Consider the following 16,706-nt stretch of genomic DNA (forward strand, 5'->3'; position numbering starts at 1 on the left):
GTGGAGGTTTTGTTTAATAGGTTATAGCTAATGAGTGGCGTTGTTTATTTTTAAGCACATTTCTCAAAACCAAATGACACAAAACCTCCACTTCTCTGTTCACAGTTGGGTCCTGACGGTTCTGTCGAGAGGTGGGTGAATCTCTGCAGCCTCTTCCTCTCAAGGGAAAAGACGTGCACTTTTGACTGTCTGTAGTTGGTCTGAGAGTCGTCCTTCTTGAATAATATCTGAGTGCAGCTCTCTTCATATCTCTGACTACAGCAGAGGAAGAGGAGGAGGACATCTTCTCCTCCTGATCCTCTCAGTTATGGACAGAATTCCTCTGGTTTGGTTTGTTGAAACCAATCAGAATAAAAAGTCCAAGCAAAACGTAAATTTTCATCCAGATCCATTACGCCCGAACCACAAATTAGGTTGGTCCTAATAAAGTAAATATCGCCATTTTGCATTATTATATAAGAAATATGTCAAAACAAATAAGATGAAGGGGAAAAAAAACATTTTCATTCAGTGTTGAGCAGTCTTCTAATTTCTGCCACATTCTTGATTTTTCAAGTAGTTAAAACACAATCGGTAAAACATTATTTGACAAATCAAAAAAAGAGCATTTTCAAATTAGATTTTATAAATTTATTCAGTAGGCAGTGGAATATATTTGGGTTTTGGTTTATAGATCAGAAAAATTATAAGATGCTGACTCGGGTTTAATTGCATTTTTTGTAACTCCTAAATATCAAATTACTAATTAATACATTTATAAACATAAATGGACAAATCAGTCAATAAATAGTTTCTCTAATTATTTCAACCCTGCGATTGTGATGTAATTTCATGTATTTCTTTTAAAAGGTAATGGTAAAAAACACAAATCCTTTTATATTTTTAAAAGATGCAATGCTTTTTTGTCAAACAGGTAACTAATATGTTAAATCCAGACCTTTTCTTTTTAAATTAAAAGATCAAAATCTGTGCGTGTGACGATAAAGACGCAGTTTCATTTTGGGATTTGTGGGATAAGAAGTACTGGTAATGACTGCATCGATATACTGACTGTATTATAGTACAGTATTATATCATAAAACCCTTTTCATGATAAAGAAATCAGAGGGGCTGCAGATAAACCCTCCCTCCTGTCCCGAGCGATGGATTAGTCAGCGGTTTATTCCGCCGTATTCTCCTGTAGCCTCTTTACTGAAGGGATTTGGTTGGGGGCATCATTTAGTTGCTTTGCAAGAGAAAATAAATGAGCATAACTTTATTAAAATCAGACTTAAAACAAAGATGTAAAGAGTCTGCTGACATTACTAAAAAATGGGATCTAAAAACGATGCAAAGATCAGAGTAGCTGTTATAAATTCTCCCAAGTCTAAACGCATACATTATAAAAATTAAATATATTTCAAATGTATTGTTGTATTTAGTTGTAATATTGCTTCGGTTACTTTAAATGTGGTCCTTCAGCAAAATAAGGAAGTTTTTCTTATGTACTGAGCAGCGCTACAGCCCCGATCTAAAGCCGAAGTGCTGGAAATGGCGTCCGTTTAGACGCCGTTCCAATCGTACGCAGCCTTTGAGCCGCCGTGGACGGATGCTGTTGGAGTTGAGTTTGTTTGGAGATGTTGAATGGTGCTGAAGGCGATTTCCTCCATTGGTCAGGTTCGTCTAATGACATCAACCAGTTCTCTGAATATTTCACATGAATCCTGGAAATATCAGTAAATATCCATCTGATACGAGTCGGGTTAGTCTTTAACAACAGTTAATCCGGTTTTACTCGTTTCCTTATGTAATGATCTTTTTTGTTGTTTTTGTAAACATACATTGCCATTATTCTCATGAATCAGAGAAGTCTTAAACAAGGATGTGCTGTAATGATTGTCTAATCAAACAACTGGGATAAACATGAGATGTTTAGTTGATTCATGCAGATCCAAACCAATATTAAGAGAAAATGTCACTTGTTTCGTTGCCTTTGCCAACTAAAGCCATTAATTCTATGTCCTTCATGTAATTTACCTTTTTTGTTTGTTGGTTTTGTAAAAGTTTCTCCTTCTTTTAATTCTTAGCAATCGTGTCGCATCCCAAACCAATAACGGGACAGCCGATGTACGCCATATTTTCCCCATCGCCTTTAAGCCTACCACCATCCTGTAACCACGCTTCGACCGATGACGAGACGTGGAGCAGCGCACAGAGAACTTTCAAAATGGCAACTTTTGGTACGGGCGTCATCCCACCAACCTGGAAAATGAAACCTGGTCAGGAAACTTGGCTGTGCAGGACGGTGCGCACCTACCTGGGCCAAGACCGAAGGGACCGGGCAGCATGGGAAGCCAGCGTCTCGTCGACATTCATGAAGCGGCGGAGAGACGTCGCCGGACGCACACGTGGCTCCGATCAAACCAACCACCGGCCTATGTCCTCACGCCATTCTGTGTCCCTCCACCCCCCGCCACCTCCCGCTCCTCCTCCTATCCCGTGTAGCTTCTCCTCCTGCGTTCTCCATCTTCTCCAGCTCCTCTCCTCTCAGATGTTCCGTGCCCCCCCTCCTCGTCGTCATGGCACCTTTTCCCACGCTGTCATTCCTCCAGGTTTTCAGTCTTCTCCTCACAGATGCGTGCCATGTCCTCTTGAAAATCCAGCCTTTCCCAAGTCCACTTTCCTACTTTTACATGCAGTAAACAAGAAAAACTCCTTTCATCTGTAAATGTCATTCTATGCAAAAAAAAAAAAAAAAACAAAACTGCAAAACAAATCTAGATGACTACAAAAATAATCTGAGAGCTGTTTTATATTTTGGAGCTGATGCAGCTAAATCAGAAGCAAAAGCATCACTAGTCTGGCACTGGAGCAACACCACTCTTCACGCTGCAACTCTTTTTCACAGTTTGAGAGCACGGTGTGGATGCACTGTTGGGGGACAGAAGCATGAAAATGAGGCGGTGGGGAAAAAAAAAAAAGTCCTATATAAATAAATAAGGAGCGGATGCCACTGTTGCTATACAGAGCGAGGGGCTTAGCAGTCTCCTGAAATCCTATTGGTCGGCCTGTTGCCATGTGCTCAGCAGTCAGCAGAGATGCTGCTAACAAATCAAGGAAATGTTCTAATATTAGACTGTATGTTTCCAGGCAGCAGGAGCCCCTGACCTCTCAACTCCGACAGCGTTACGTTCCACTTCACAGATCAGCATAATGAAAGAAGTGGTGTGGAAGTAACTGCTTAAAAAAAAAAAAAATGTTACGGCAGTGTAGACAAAACAAGCAGCCCCCCCTCCCAATCCTCCTCCGTGGTATCCCAGTTTGTATGACTGCAGCAGCAGAAAAAAAGAGAAATTCAGTGCACGGCTCGTGCATACAGATCAGTTCAGGTTTCATATCTTTATTTTCCAGTCGTGATTGCTCAGATGTGTGAATCGGCAACAAACAAAAGCTGACACATGCAACATTTATGTCACCTGTCCTGTTTTTATCAGGCATCAAGGTGCCGGTGGGGGGGGGCATCATGTTGAGGCATCTGCCTTTCGGGAATACTGTTGATGCAAAGGTGGGTTTATGCTCCTGAAAATGATTTGTTTTGTTTCTCTGCAGAGCAATACTCGAAGCACCATGAAGCCTGAACAGGTCGACATCTTCAAAGATGGAGCTGCAGCTTTGTGTCAAGGTATTCAGATTTCACATTTTTTTATTCATCTTACAGCCAACAGATCAACATGGCTCATTATATTAACACATTTTATCTACTCAACCTCGGTAAATAGTTACCAGTGATGGGTGGATTGTGGAGAAAGTGACACAGCTTTAAAGTGGATTGCGAACATCATGGAGTCGATGATGGAACAACAAATATTTCTGGGTAAAACTTGTGAGTCATCCCTCCTTTTTAAATGGTCTTGATCAATATTTCTACTTTTTGAAAGTCTTTGGCTCATTTTTATGGCTTCACAAAGCAGTTTTTTCTTTGCGTCAGATGTCCTGCAGCATTTTATTTTCTTCAGATACAAACCCACTGAAACAATGTAAAGAAACAGGTTTATTTGTTTGATTTTCTCCCTTCCTCACCCCAATACTCTTAGGTTTCTGCCTTTTTCTTCACCTCAGCCAGGACTGTGACTTTCACACAGTACACTTACTTAGGCCCATCTTCTCAGAGGTATGAGGTAATAAAGTGTTCATGTGGTGGGAGAGAAAATAAACCAAATCAGAGCAGCTGATGCTCCAGTCTGTTCAGCTTTTCAGTCTTTCAGTTGTGAGATTAGTAAACCTCTGATTCATTGATCTTTCCTTGGATAAGTTGTGTAAGTCTGTCATTAATTTCATTTATGAAGGAGCTAATGTTTAATCTAATCCCTGAGACTCTAACTTCATATCAATTCATAGAAATCTATGATAAAACCTTAAAGTGCGATGCTAAGCATTTTAATCTCTTATTTATGCTGATTATATCGTCCCATGTTTTCAGCTTTAAGATACTGTTTCTCTAAACGACAACAAACAGAACTGATAAACATTTTATGTAAATATGTTTTATTTTAGATAAGAACAGCATTTTTATGAACACAGTGCTGAGCGCCATCTTTGACTCCTCATTATTATAAGCAGACTTTTTTTCTTTTATTTGCATTTAAAGATGTAGATTTTTAAATTTCTGACTTTTTTTCCCCCTCAGACAGAGAAGTCTGCAGGAAAGACCAGTAAGCAACACACATCAGCACCGGTTTATGGTTCGAAACATCTCAGCTCCACAGTAAGTTTGATGTGCCTCTTTACTGCAGGAGTGTTTCCCCTTTAACAGTAAAATGTTAGATTTGTGCAAATAATAAATGTAATATTTTCCTCCATTACAGACACAAGAAGAACTGGAGACCTACTCTCACTGCAACAGGTCAGAACTTAATATTCAACACTTTATGGAAAAATAACATTCTCATATCAACAACACTTATAAATGCAGAACATATATAAATACATGGGTGTTTAGATAAATTCCAGTGGAGCTTTTCACAGCTCAGATCCAGTTAGATTTGCTGGTCTGTCAGAGATCGTTTCAGTCTGCAGACCTGGGCTGGGCTTTCGGACTCCCCTGAAAAACAAAACATAGAAAAAGAGATTTTAATTCTGCAAATACACACATTGGCTGCTGTAAAAACAAACATATGATTCAGTAGCTACAACACAACTTCCTTTCTGTAAGAGTTTTTGGTGAATTATATTCTTATAATTGATGTGGGACTAAAGTTAAGTTGAACAAAATACACACAGAGGAGACATTAGGTTGGATATAATCCAGTCCAGCATAGAAATGTGGGGTTTTTCAGTGGCTGATTTATGAGGGCAATTTGTTGTTTTTGACCCATATCATCCTGCTTTATTTTGGAAAAGAAAAAGGCAGAAAAACCCACAGATTGCCTGTTAGTTATCCCCGGGGTCTGATGCAGTTTCCTCTCCAACTGTTTAAATATAAGGCCCTAAAAATACAACATTATCTTAAAACATAATAACCATGTTGCAGACTTCCTTTTTGGAGTGTCGTATCAAAAATAGTTGTGAAAGCCACTTATTTAGCAGGAAGTGCTTTGACAAAAGGGCATGTTGTCTCTACATGTGCCTGCCTTTTATTCCACTGAGCAGTGTTTAAAAGATGGCATAAATTGGGCTACTGAGCTGGTTTACCTTGTGAAAGTATGAGCTTTTGATAAGTCTAAACTTTAAACCATGTTTTATTATAAATTGATTAGTTGGTATTACATTACAGGTTGTTCAGCAGAATTACAACTGAGCTGATAATAAATTAATAGTATCACTTCAGCATGGCTGTAATGACAAAGCCTGTTTAACACCTGAGGGGGGCAGCAGTGCACCATCAGTCAGTGCTGCCCCCACCCTTACAGCAGAGTTTGAGTTAGAAGCATTACCTGCACTGAGAACTCGGCTCAAAAAGCCATTGTCCTCACCACAATAAGACTGAAAACATGGGCCTTTTTTAAATCACTCAGTTTCTGAATGTGTAAAGCTCTTAAATGAATGGACTCACCACAGGAGTTTGGGTCTTTGCATAGTTCATATGGGCATAGAGAAGCACAGCTGTGTCGTTGTGAGCTGCTTCCAGTGCAATGGACAGAGCGTTGCTGCCATCCTGCAGACAGAAGAGGAAAAACAGGGCAGTCTGTAAACGTCAGGTCACTGTCCACGAAAACTCAAGGCTTTTAGATGGACTGCGTGATGAGCATTATACATGGTTACAATTACATTACTGTCATGCATATGTGATTAGGCAGTAAAATATTAAAAAACAGGATGTTTGTCTGCCCTGCATTCCAGCTGTTGCTTTGTTTTGTCATTTTAGAGAACATGGTGTACATAAGGACTAAATCCCAAGTCTGGGTGGTATCAGATACATGTGCATAAGTTATGAATAATAGGACGCCAATTACTTCCTACATTAAGTCACTCAGCTTTACAGTTTATCTGCAGTGGGATAGGGATGTGGGGGCTTTTCCCAAACTCCCTCCCTCCCGTGTGTCCAGCTGTGCTGCACCAAAACACGATCCAAACGCCGCCTGCGCATTCTGGCACAGATGTGAATGCTCAAATATGTCTGCCTGGCTTCTCCTCAAGCATCCAGACAGACTGGTTGACTGTAAAATCACTTTAAGAGCCACAAGGCTGAGCAGATTTAGAAAAACACCAGGACAGTGTTGAATAATGCTTTCTTACATCCTGGATTGTTTAGAGTAAACATGTAATTCTTAGTCAATAAAAATGCTTCTCCCCCCCAGACAAAAGCAGTCGCTGCTGATTTGTTTTTGGGTAATTTTGTGAAAACTAGCTGGAGAGCCTGGAACCGAGGGATGTGGCTTTTTAATTCTTCCTCTGGGACATGGGAGCAGGGATTGTGTTTCCTGTATGCAGCACTGATTTGACTCAAAGACAGATGACAACAATCCGACTGTGGCTCTTTGGATTTTTACTCGTATCTCTCCTAGTGAGAACAAATTTAAAAAGTGTGAAGAAGAAACTGCACTGACTGTAGTCCCCCAAGGGGAGCCATTTCCTGAACAGATTGAGCTGAATCCCAGACCCAGAGTAGAAAACCTAAAACCAGCATCTTGTTGGACTGCAACCACTGGAGGCTTGGAGTCTCCAAAGTGTCTCAATTTAGTTTTTTGTCATTTTAGAGCACTGAAAAAGTAATTAGACAGCTGCAGATATGAATGTCCAGGTCTTATGAACCAATAGTTACTACAAAACTGGTTAAAATCTGCCTGGTCAGCACGTCTCCAGCAATAGCAGCCCATTTGGTGAATCAGCTAAAAGTCTTTAAAACGTAAACGTCTTACATTATCCACGATGGAGATGTCACAGCCGGGCTGTTCGAGGAGTAGTTTGACGATCTCGGCGCGCCCGTGCTCACTGGCGCACATCAGAGCCGTGGATCCCTCGTCGTCTTGCACGTTTACGTCGGCGCCGCACTCGAGCAGGGCCCGCACCATCTCCTGCCGCCCGTGGCTGACCGCTAACATCAGGGCCGTCTGACCTGCCTGCAAAAGCAAAGACGTTCAGAGCCGAAGGTTTTTTACTAAATGACCATTTAGTCACACAAAGGCCATCTTTACATCCATAAAACAGGATTCCTTTTGTGACTAGATGCATAAATTACAGACTTAAAAATGTTCCACTGCATTTAATCCTTTTAAAAGAAAAACTAACTTTATAGCACAAGTTTTACAAGGACGAGGACTAAACTTAACACAAAGCAGCAAACAATGGTACGATTTTAATTCCAGACCCTAAATTACCTTGCGTGCCACATGTTTTATTCCTCACAGCAACAATAACAAGCAGCAGTAATTGGATTTATAGAGAGTGATGCCATAAATTCAGTCCCATGACTTGGCACTGGGAGAAGCAGTCAGGAGCCACATAACGCTGCACAAACCTGATTTAATCAACCTCAGAGATAAAATCCACAAAGTCTACACATTTGCGGCGCCTCAATGCAATTTGACATATCTGCCAAATATATATTTATGGATAAAACTAGTTTAAGTGTTTTAAGTAGCTGCGTTTTGCCGCTTAATGAACAAACAAGGGAGTTCCTAAATTTCAGAAAACTAAATTCGCTCCAGTAAAGTGTAACAAGAACATTGAGCTGATCCAATCATCAAACCAGTAGTGGCATAAATGATGCTGATCAGTGATTGAGGATGATTATCAGCCAAAGGCCAAACAGTTCTGTGTGATTTGTTTCCAGAGCAGAAAAAAAAACATAATGAAGGGGAAATAAAGTCAACTTGACAACTCAGGAGGTAATAAATGCTTCCAGACGAGTGTTAACTCTTCTAAAAGCAAAGACGGACAGATGTCTTCCCTCCAATCTGCTTTTTTTTCTTTACGCAAGAGGCCATGTGTTTGTTCATTAAATCAAGTTTGTTTTGTCCAAGAACACCCAAAAAGCTCTGAGTAACTCTAATTAAATCCATTAAAAAGCTCCGGGTTGTAATTAAGAGGTTAAAGACGCACCTGGCTGGCCTTGGCGTTGACGTTCCCCTGACTGAAGAGCTTCTTAACCACAACCATGTCGTCTTCTTCCTTTACAGTGGAGAGAGCAGCCAGCATGATGGCCGTGTAGCCCGCCTTGTTCTGCTTATCTACACAGCACACACCTGGAGCGATCAGGAGGCACAGAGACTGGTATCAGTGCAGCTGACAAAGTAAAATCCTCCTGTCACCGTTACCTGCCGCTCACTGACCTGTGTCCAGCAGCAGTTTGACCACTCCGAAGTTGGAGTGGGAGACGCTGTAGTGAAGCGCCGTGTTGCCGTTTCCGTCTGTCATGTTGACCACGTGCTCCAGCAGCACCGACGACACCTCAGAGAACGCCATCAGGTAGTCGGAGACCCGGGACTGCTGAGCCATCTTTGCACTGGAGACCCGGAACCACTCGAGCTGGACTGTGTGGGTGCTGGACAGCTGAAAACATCCCAAAGTGTTGTTAATTGTAGGCTGACAGGACGCTGGATTACCATCTGGTTTAAACTCATTTCCTGTCCCCTCTCTTTATAAAACTCCAGTTATTGTCCCACATCTTGTAGTCAACTTTAGGTAAACATGGCATGAAAGAGCTGTTAGTTACTTTACGGGATTGCGGCGTTGAGATGGTGTTTAAATGAGGAATTGTAGTAAAAAAATTGTAAATAAAAACTGCAGGGACGCACCACTTCCTTACTCTTCAGTGTTTCGACATCATCGTTCAAGTGATTCTTCAGAATCAGGCAGGCTTCACGCATTTTTGAGCTGAACTCAAACCTGCGACACAAACCAGCAGAATTCACATTTAGTTTGTACGATTAAACCATAAAAGCCTCTCTCCGTGAAGACAAACCTACTTTTCCTTCACGGCGTCCAAGGAGTAAGTTGCGGCTCTCAGCGTTTCCTCGTCAGTGTCGCTCTCATCCAGGTTGACGTTCCTCTCCTCCTCTGAAGTCTCCTCCTCCAACGCTGCCTCGTCCTCCTCCGTGCTGTCCACCTCACCATCTCCACTTTCTCCAGAAGAACTCGCTGCTTCCTCCTCATCATCATCATCATCTTCTTCTTCCTCTTCCTCACTAGACGTAGATTCATACCTAGAAGAGGCAGGAAACCGTAGTTTTGCCCAGTTTGGCTGTGTTGCAGGAAGTTTTTTGTGGGGTAGGGGGGTCTAACCTGTGACTTTGTCAAACTGTTTGTTTTTCCAACCTCTAGACTTTCTGCTGTCCCGTATTTTATTCTTGCCTCAGTGAAAATTAAAAACAGGAATTGCGTTACCGTCACGTACCCTCCATTTAGGATTCCAACAAACTGCAGGCTCTTCTTGCGGTTTTCGCTTGAGCTACTCCCATCCTTCCTCTTCATGATTGATTTCAGCATACCTGCCAACCGAGTCCGACATCAAAAACAAACTTCACACACAAGCAAGGATAACAGGCTTGTATCTGTCACATCACCTGATAAACTGCAAAGCAAAACTGTTCATTGATTGACATATTTTTAAACCTAAAAGCCCCAAACAAAGACTCACTGAGATTAAAGTGATCTCTGGAAGCCAACTATGTTCTCAAGCAAAGAAAACTTCATACTTTTAAAAATGTTTGGCTATAAACACAAAACAGCTATCTAAATGCACAATTAAAACATTAAAGAAACTAAAGTACATAATGAACATGCAGCAGTTTGTTGCATTTAGCTATAAATCTATTAGTATTATGGACACACTTTCCAATTTTCCCAACATGTAAATAAAGTTTCATCTCCAAAGAATGGTTACTAAAGGACTTCGTTAACAAAGTGTGTTGCATTTTATGTTTTTTAGTTCCTGGAGGACACTGATCTGTTCTGAAAGCCCAGAACTTACCCGTCTTGCTGGCTGTGGTTTCCTCTCCTTGGTCTCTCAGTTTCTTCCCGTCCGCACCGACCACCTCTTCTTCTGGTGAGACCTTGTATTCGGCGATGGTGAGCTGTCTTTTCTTTGGCACGGTAACCTTCTGCTCCTCAGACTTTTCGTCACTCAGCTTCTCCCACTGGCACCCAACGCTGACCCGTTCAACCCGTGCCGGTTCTGGCTCTGGCTCTGGTTCTTTCTCTGCAGCAGCATCAGTCTGGGTGCCCTGTTCAGTCTGACCTGCCGCTAAACTTTCTCCAACACACACATCCGTCATCTCTGGATGGCACATAGTTGCAGCATGCTTCAACGCAGAAGGTTTTGTCTCTACTTGGACATTTTTCATGTTAGGTTTGGCAAGAGTTGCCTTCTCAAATGTGACTCTGGAGGATTTTTCATCCATCTGTGCCCTGAGGACTCCAAGGTCTTTGTCAGCCGTAATCAGACGATCTTCTAGAGCTGCAATGGACTCCTGCTGGAATTTGATAGTGTCCTGTAAGGTGTCCATCTCCCGCTGCGCCTCTGTGCTCAGCCCAAGGAGCGACTCCATGACCCAAACCTCCGCCTCCTTTGTCTCCACTCTGACCTGTACCTCCTGTTCATGAACCACAGGGGCCTTTGTTTCCGTGCATTTCTCTCTCATCTTCACCTCAGTGCCCACAGATACATCTTTGACACCGTGGCTGTGGTAGAAAACAACTGAGGACATGGACACATCATCCCCAACAGCCACCGATTTCTTTTGAACAACTGCTTTTTCTGGAGCACTTACTAAAACCTTTGCTGATGTTTGGGGAGATCTCTGTTCCTTTCCCTCAAACTTCTCTGTCAGTCTTTTCAGCTCACTAGGTTTTACAAGACTTTTGTGTGTAGTTGGTGAAGTCAGTCGACTGTGGTCAGGTTGGGGGGTTTCTGCAGTTTGGGTAGAAGACTCTGTGGACTGATGCTTCTGTTTGGAAACCTCTATGGTTTTCTTCTCCTCCAGAGCCAACAGAAGCATGTCTTTTTCTGCACGAAGCTTGGCCACCTCTTTCTCAAGTGCAGGAACACCCTTTACCCTTTCCTCCATCTCCTTTAGCTGCTTCAAGGCTGTAGCCATCTGCTCTCTAACCGTCTGCAGCTGGCTGGGTGGGATCGGGGTCACTGTGGTGCCGGCAGCTGGAGTGCTGCGCCCAGAGGTCTGAGGACTGGGTTTAGTCCAGCTACTCTGCAGAGGCTGACTGGATGTGGAGAGTGAGAGCTGCTTGGGAGGATCTGCCATCTGGAGGCGCCCACCGTTCTGGTGCTGGTGGGTTTGCTCCTGCTGAAGCCGCCGGCTGGTTTCCAGAAGAGTCCGCTCAACCCTTGGGTTGCGTAGCGGTGGAGGGGGTGGTGCTTTGGCCCCAGCGGACAGGGGAGGAACACTGAGAAGGGTTACAGGGGAAAGGGAGAGTCCTTCACAGGGGGCTGAGCCAAGGCGATTACGTGGCGGTGGCGGCGGAGGAACTCTGCCATCTTCACTGACTGGGGATGAAAGGGATTCTGTGGACGTCCAACCACTGGTACGGCCCCCAACGCTCGGGCTCCTCTGGGAAAGTCTCAATCCCCGTCCAGAACGTCGGGAGCTAAGAGGCGCCCGGCGAAGGTTGTGCCCACTTTCAATCTCTTCTACATATTTAAGGAAGTCCAGGTCCAGCTGGAATCCATAAGGAGTCTGAACAGAGTAGGAGCCTGACTGGTCAGCCTCCTCCTGACTGGAATAAATGAACACAGAGCCTAAATCTGAAAAGGAAAGGACATGTCAGTTCACAGCCTCCCATCTGTAATTTAATGTCCCTTCTGCTTTTACTTTCACATACAATACTGCTCCCCAGTAAATTGTCATTTTTGTCTGAAATCTGGCTGTGTTGGCACTTCAATAAACTTCTATAAAGTGCAATTTTTAACAAATATCTGTTAATCCATTTGTCTGCTCACAAATACAATGTCATTAAATTCAGAGTGAAAGCAGTCCTGTGTAGAAATATTGCTTTTAAATGAATGATGCAATGAAGGACAACACGGAGAACTTCAGTCCACCTAAAGCTTTGCCACCAATAAACACTGCAGATAGTTTGTTCCAAAGATCTTATTAAACGCAGCCAAAAAGCCTTTTTATGCAGAATAAACTGATATGACAACTTTTAAACATGTTGTAACGTCCAACTGTAATCTACAGGTGTAGCCTAAATATTTACATTTATCGTGTCTCAAATATTTAAGCGGTGGAGAGACAAATATCTTTAAAAGCTGTAGGTTCTTACCAGGCATCTTTGGGTTAACTTGCACCGACTGGGTCATTTTTCAGGTCCTAACCCTCTCCCACCGCTTCAAAAAGGGTCCGGGCTAAGAAAAAACAACATTTATTGACATTAATACATTCTTACGCTTTAGCCAACAAGTAAATCATTTTAAAATTGAATATTAAAGTTAGATGCAGCTGCTTCTTTGTTGCTCATGAGGACGTGACTCAACTCAAATTCAAAGGAAGGTGAATCAGCCTTTCTCAGAGATGTCGCATTACATGCATCCCGTATTTATTTTCCACACAATAAATGCTTTAAATACCACTGATTCACTGCACAACAACACAGCTTCTCTAAAACGTTAGTTGGCTCATTTTCTTCCAGGTATAATATTCAAATATTCAGAATCTAAATGATAGAAACAACTTGGCTGTGGTTTTGTTTGCACAGCAGCTTCTCTGACATAAGCTGCAGGAATTAAGTCATAAATTAACTGATTATATATCTCAAAAGAAAAAAGGTAACCTAAAGGTGAGAGATTTAGACTTGAAACAAGACATTTACCTCCTTCAGCCACTCTGTGAGCGATTCAGGCGGGTTCCCTCCTTCCTGCTTCACACAGCCCTGTGAAACAGAGACATCAGCGTCCATCAGATTTATAAAACAGTCGTCACAATACTGAGGTACACTGTTTGGGTGCCAGATTTAGGGAAATCTTCAAACAAAATGGACAAGTTTCTACATGGAGGCATTTCGGGGGTTCAAGTCTCAGATGCACCACCTCATCCTCGGATACAGGCCGAGTTATTTTGTTTCAAACATACACGTGTTTCCCAGCAGCCTGGAGCACATTCCTAACACATGCTGTTGAAACACGCCAGTCGTCCTTGTAGCTCGCTGACTACTGATAACCTGTAAACACATATATCACCTGTCAGCTCAGACTACGGCTTACGCACTTTTACTGTCAAAGAAAATCCCACAATCATTCATTCAGACAGGTAACATAACACCTGAATCTAAGCTATGAGCAATCAGAAACAACTTGTTCTTATAAATATGAGATATTCTCACTAAAAAAGAAAGAAGTTTGTGGTTTTTTTTCAATCTGATAGCAGAGTGTCTGCTTTGTGTCTTCTTATCAGCTGGGGCTCTGTTTCCCCTCAGGGTTCACCCTAAAGTCCACCCACAGCAAACACGACGCCGCAGCTCTCGGACCAATCAGGGGCGAGCTTCTTTTTCCTTATTTTTTTTTTTACAACAACTCTTCAAAGCTGCGGCCTCAGTCCAACCAGAGACGAGTCATTTCTGTTTGGTTTTCTTGAGAATCAAAGACAACGTCTGCATAGTTTATAAAACAAGTTCCACGATTCTCTAAAAGTTCAACACACAGTTTCGATGACATGTAATTGTGGCGCAGTATCCTAAAAATTAAGACGCTTACGTGAAGCTTTTGTATTCGCAGTTTTCTACTTTTCTTCCTTACTGATCCAACAGAATATAGCCACATAAGAGATGGAGTAAAATCCTAAAATCCTAAAGAACACTGCTCTTATATCAGCTCAGGATGATGAATATTGGTGCTATTATTTCATTAAAATGGTATCGAACATCTTGAATGCTGAAAGTCTTTAAGTTGTGTCGTTTCTGTATCTGAACTGAAGTAGGCTCAGTTTCCCAACACCACGAGTGAGACAGATATCTGCATTTCATTCTGAATGTTTGGTTTGAGGATAACTATTGGTCGTAATTATCAGCACTACCACAATAATTAAGTCTCATCGTTTTCTGCCCATCTTGTCGTCGTCCCCCCTCCCTTCTCGCCTCTTTCAGTTTCAGCTCTCCTCCCCTCACGGCTTCAATTCTCACCCAAAACTTCCCTCAAAAACACTCACACACGCATCTGCCTCAGCTCTTCTCCAATGTTGTTTTTCTCTCCGATTTGATGACAGCAAATTACAGACTACATGGAGAAGCAGCATTCCTTCCCTCCAAACCCCCCCTCTGGTCCTGACCAGCTGAGAGCCACGCTGTCGAGTCTCTCGCTCGTAAAGAAAACACTGACAGACAGACCCCTTCTCATAATCGCACAAACCAAGACACATTTACAAAAACAGCCATAAAGACGGTCTGAGAAAGATTAAGAAAAGGGTCACAGTCTTAAGGAAATGAGAACTTTGTTGGTACAAAAGTCAACGTTTTTAACCCGTTATTAGAAGACATTATTAAGAAAAGGAAGGATACAACTTTGGTTTGAATCAAGACATTCTGACTTATATTTCCTGCTGCCATTTTTTACCACCTGAACCATTAATTAACCAGGTGAGAGGATGTCTTAGATGCTCAGGTTTGTTTTCAAGCTCATTTTCAACAAAAATAAAGACATTTTACAAGTCTGTTTGGTGATTTATGCTACCCCCTCCCATCCTGTCTGCAGTTTCTTGTGCCTCAAACCTCTGCATACCGACATATTTACATACACACAGTCATATGATTGCATAAAGACGAAAGCAATTATCTCAACAGTTCGCTTTATTGTGAACATCCTGCTGTAATGTAGTGAATAAACCAAACATTAAATATCTTCTCGGTGGAGACAAACTAGATTAATGTAACTTAAATAAACCTCAACTCAAAGTGCCTCAGTAAGACGTCAGGTCTGAAATTATTATTTTAGTAACTCTTTAAATAAGAAATCACTCCTTTAAACTCTGTTTAATGAGATTCACATGTTGAGAATAACTATAACACAACTACAAACATAAATCAGTTTGTTTACTGGCATCAAATTAAGTTTCTTTAAATAAAATCACAAACCTCTTTTGTAGGAAAATAGAAATGATATTTTACTTGCCACGTAAATTAAATGTAATTAAAAAGGTTTTTGAAGATGTTTAGCCTTTTATTTAAAGTCCTCCTTAATTTTAAGTAACTTATAATCAGTTTCAGGCATTTAAATGCCAACACAGATCTACATGTTCAGATTTCAGGTAATTACTTATAATTAACCTGAACAGTTGATCTGTGCGTCCTTTACAGCCAAACATGGAAAGTCACATTTGTTTTAAATTATAACAACTATGTGCATTTTGGCGGTACGGGTTAGTAAACTGTAACAAAATTAATGGGTAAATAAAGCATCTGTCAATTGATTTCATTATTTTAGCTGTAATATTAATCAGTAAAGAGTGACTGCCAACAAAGCTCGTTTAACTGCGATAAATTAAAGGAAATATCGTTGATATCGACTAGATATAAACCGAAAAGCTTCAGCTACACCTCAAGCAAAGATCTGCTTAATGTTAGAGTCAGATGGATCTCTGGGCTCTTATTTTGACTTTATTTCCATAAAAATGACTTCAAGGACTTCAGTGAGCAGAGGTGCCCCTCCTCCACCAGCAGCAAAACAAGGCAAGTACAGAACAAATTAGTATTCAAGCATTTTTCCCTTCAGGCTGGTGGGAACTTGTGATGCGTAGCGCAGAAGTTTTCTGTCATCCCAGCACAGACTCTCAGACGTGTCATTAATGAAGAGAACATTGATTTGTCCTGCTTACAGCTGGATTCATGGAAGAGGAAATGTCGTGTTGGTACAAGGATCGAGGCCATGTTTTGGAACGGTGACCTCATCCCCAACGCCACCCTTTCCCCCGAGAAGAGGAGCCAAAAAAGAGGGAGAAAGAGGGATACTCGATCTGACTGACAAGGAGAGAGGGAATGAGCATCCTCTGTCTGACAGAAACTTTCACAATCTGACTATTTTACATGAGAAAACAAGAAATCCATTCAGGAATCCTTCCACTGAATCAGACAGAAACCATGAAAACGCCTCCAAGCATGCATGCATACCATTCTGTCATTCATTTCAATTTCTTACCGCTGCAGGATTTAACTGTTTCAGGTCCTCTAAATCTTACTTTCACATTTATTCTAACATTAAGCCACACTTTTTCTTGTCAGAAATGTACTGAAGTTGCATGGAAAGACTTGTTTTCTGTGCACACATGCAAACAAAATCAGATCCA

At 41.7% G+C, this 16,706-nt stretch overlaps 2 protein-coding genes and 1 long non-coding RNA gene across 7 annotated transcripts in view; 1 reads left to right on the top strand and 2 right to left on the bottom strand.

Moving 5' to 3' along the window:
* Window positions 1–2,438, bottom strand: part of LOC108234365 (phosphatidylinositol 3-kinase regulatory subunit gamma) — a 17,471-nt gene extending 15,033 nt beyond the window's left edge. The window contains exon 1 of one of the 2 annotated variants that reach the window (XM_017413523.3): window positions 2,297–2,438. The gene's annotated coding sequence lies outside the window, so the exon portion shown is untranslated. The remainder of the gene's footprint in view (window positions 1–2,296) is intronic. The other variant, XM_017413524.3, reaches the window with a different exon arrangement.
* Window positions 1–4,901, top strand: part of LOC108234391 — a 21,625-nt gene extending 16,724 nt beyond the window's left edge. Inside the window, exons 1-4 of one of the 3 annotated variants that reach the window (XR_005232810.1) lie at window positions 3,375–3,481; window positions 3,589–3,661; window positions 3,759–3,862; window positions 4,667–4,901. This is a non-coding gene — a long non-coding RNA (uncharacterized LOC108234391). Of the gene's footprint in view, window positions 1–3,374; window positions 3,482–3,588; window positions 3,662–3,758; window positions 3,863–4,666 lie in introns of those variants that run through there. The other 2 variants (XR_005232808.1, XR_005232809.1) reach the window with 2 other exon arrangements.
* Window positions 4,891–16,706, bottom strand: part of kank3 (KN motif and ankyrin repeat domains 3) — a 23,804-nt gene continuing 11,988 nt past the window's right edge. For both annotated transcript variants that reach the window (XM_017413564.3, XM_017413563.3), the window contains exons 2-12: window positions 13,246–13,305; window positions 12,700–12,781; window positions 10,391–12,178; window positions 9,815–9,908; window positions 9,387–9,623; window positions 9,216–9,306; window positions 8,751–8,970; window positions 8,521–8,663; window positions 7,338–7,538; window positions 6,032–6,133; window positions 4,891–5,080 (exon numbers count right to left, since the gene is read on the bottom strand). In XM_017413564.3, the coding sequence (XP_017269053.1) occupies window positions 5,045–5,080; window positions 6,032–6,133; window positions 7,338–7,538; window positions 8,521–8,663; window positions 8,751–8,970; window positions 9,216–9,306; window positions 9,387–9,623; window positions 9,815–9,908; window positions 10,391–12,178; window positions 12,700–12,736 (2,949 nt within the window). In that variant the 5' untranslated portion in view covers window positions 12,737–12,781; window positions 13,246–13,305 and the 3' untranslated portion in view covers window positions 4,891–5,044. The remainder of the gene's footprint in view (window positions 5,081–6,031; window positions 6,134–7,337; window positions 7,539–8,520; window positions 8,664–8,750; window positions 8,971–9,215; window positions 9,307–9,386; window positions 9,624–9,814; window positions 9,909–10,390; window positions 12,179–12,699; window positions 12,782–13,245; window positions 13,306–16,706) is intronic.

Source organism: Kryptolebias marmoratus, linkage group LG24 (assembly GCF_001649575.2).
Source record: "Kryptolebias marmoratus isolate JLee-2015 linkage group LG24, ASM164957v2, whole genome shotgun sequence".
In the NCBI taxonomy this organism is placed as follows: domain Eukaryota; kingdom Metazoa; phylum Chordata; class Actinopteri; order Cyprinodontiformes; family Rivulidae; genus Kryptolebias; species Kryptolebias marmoratus.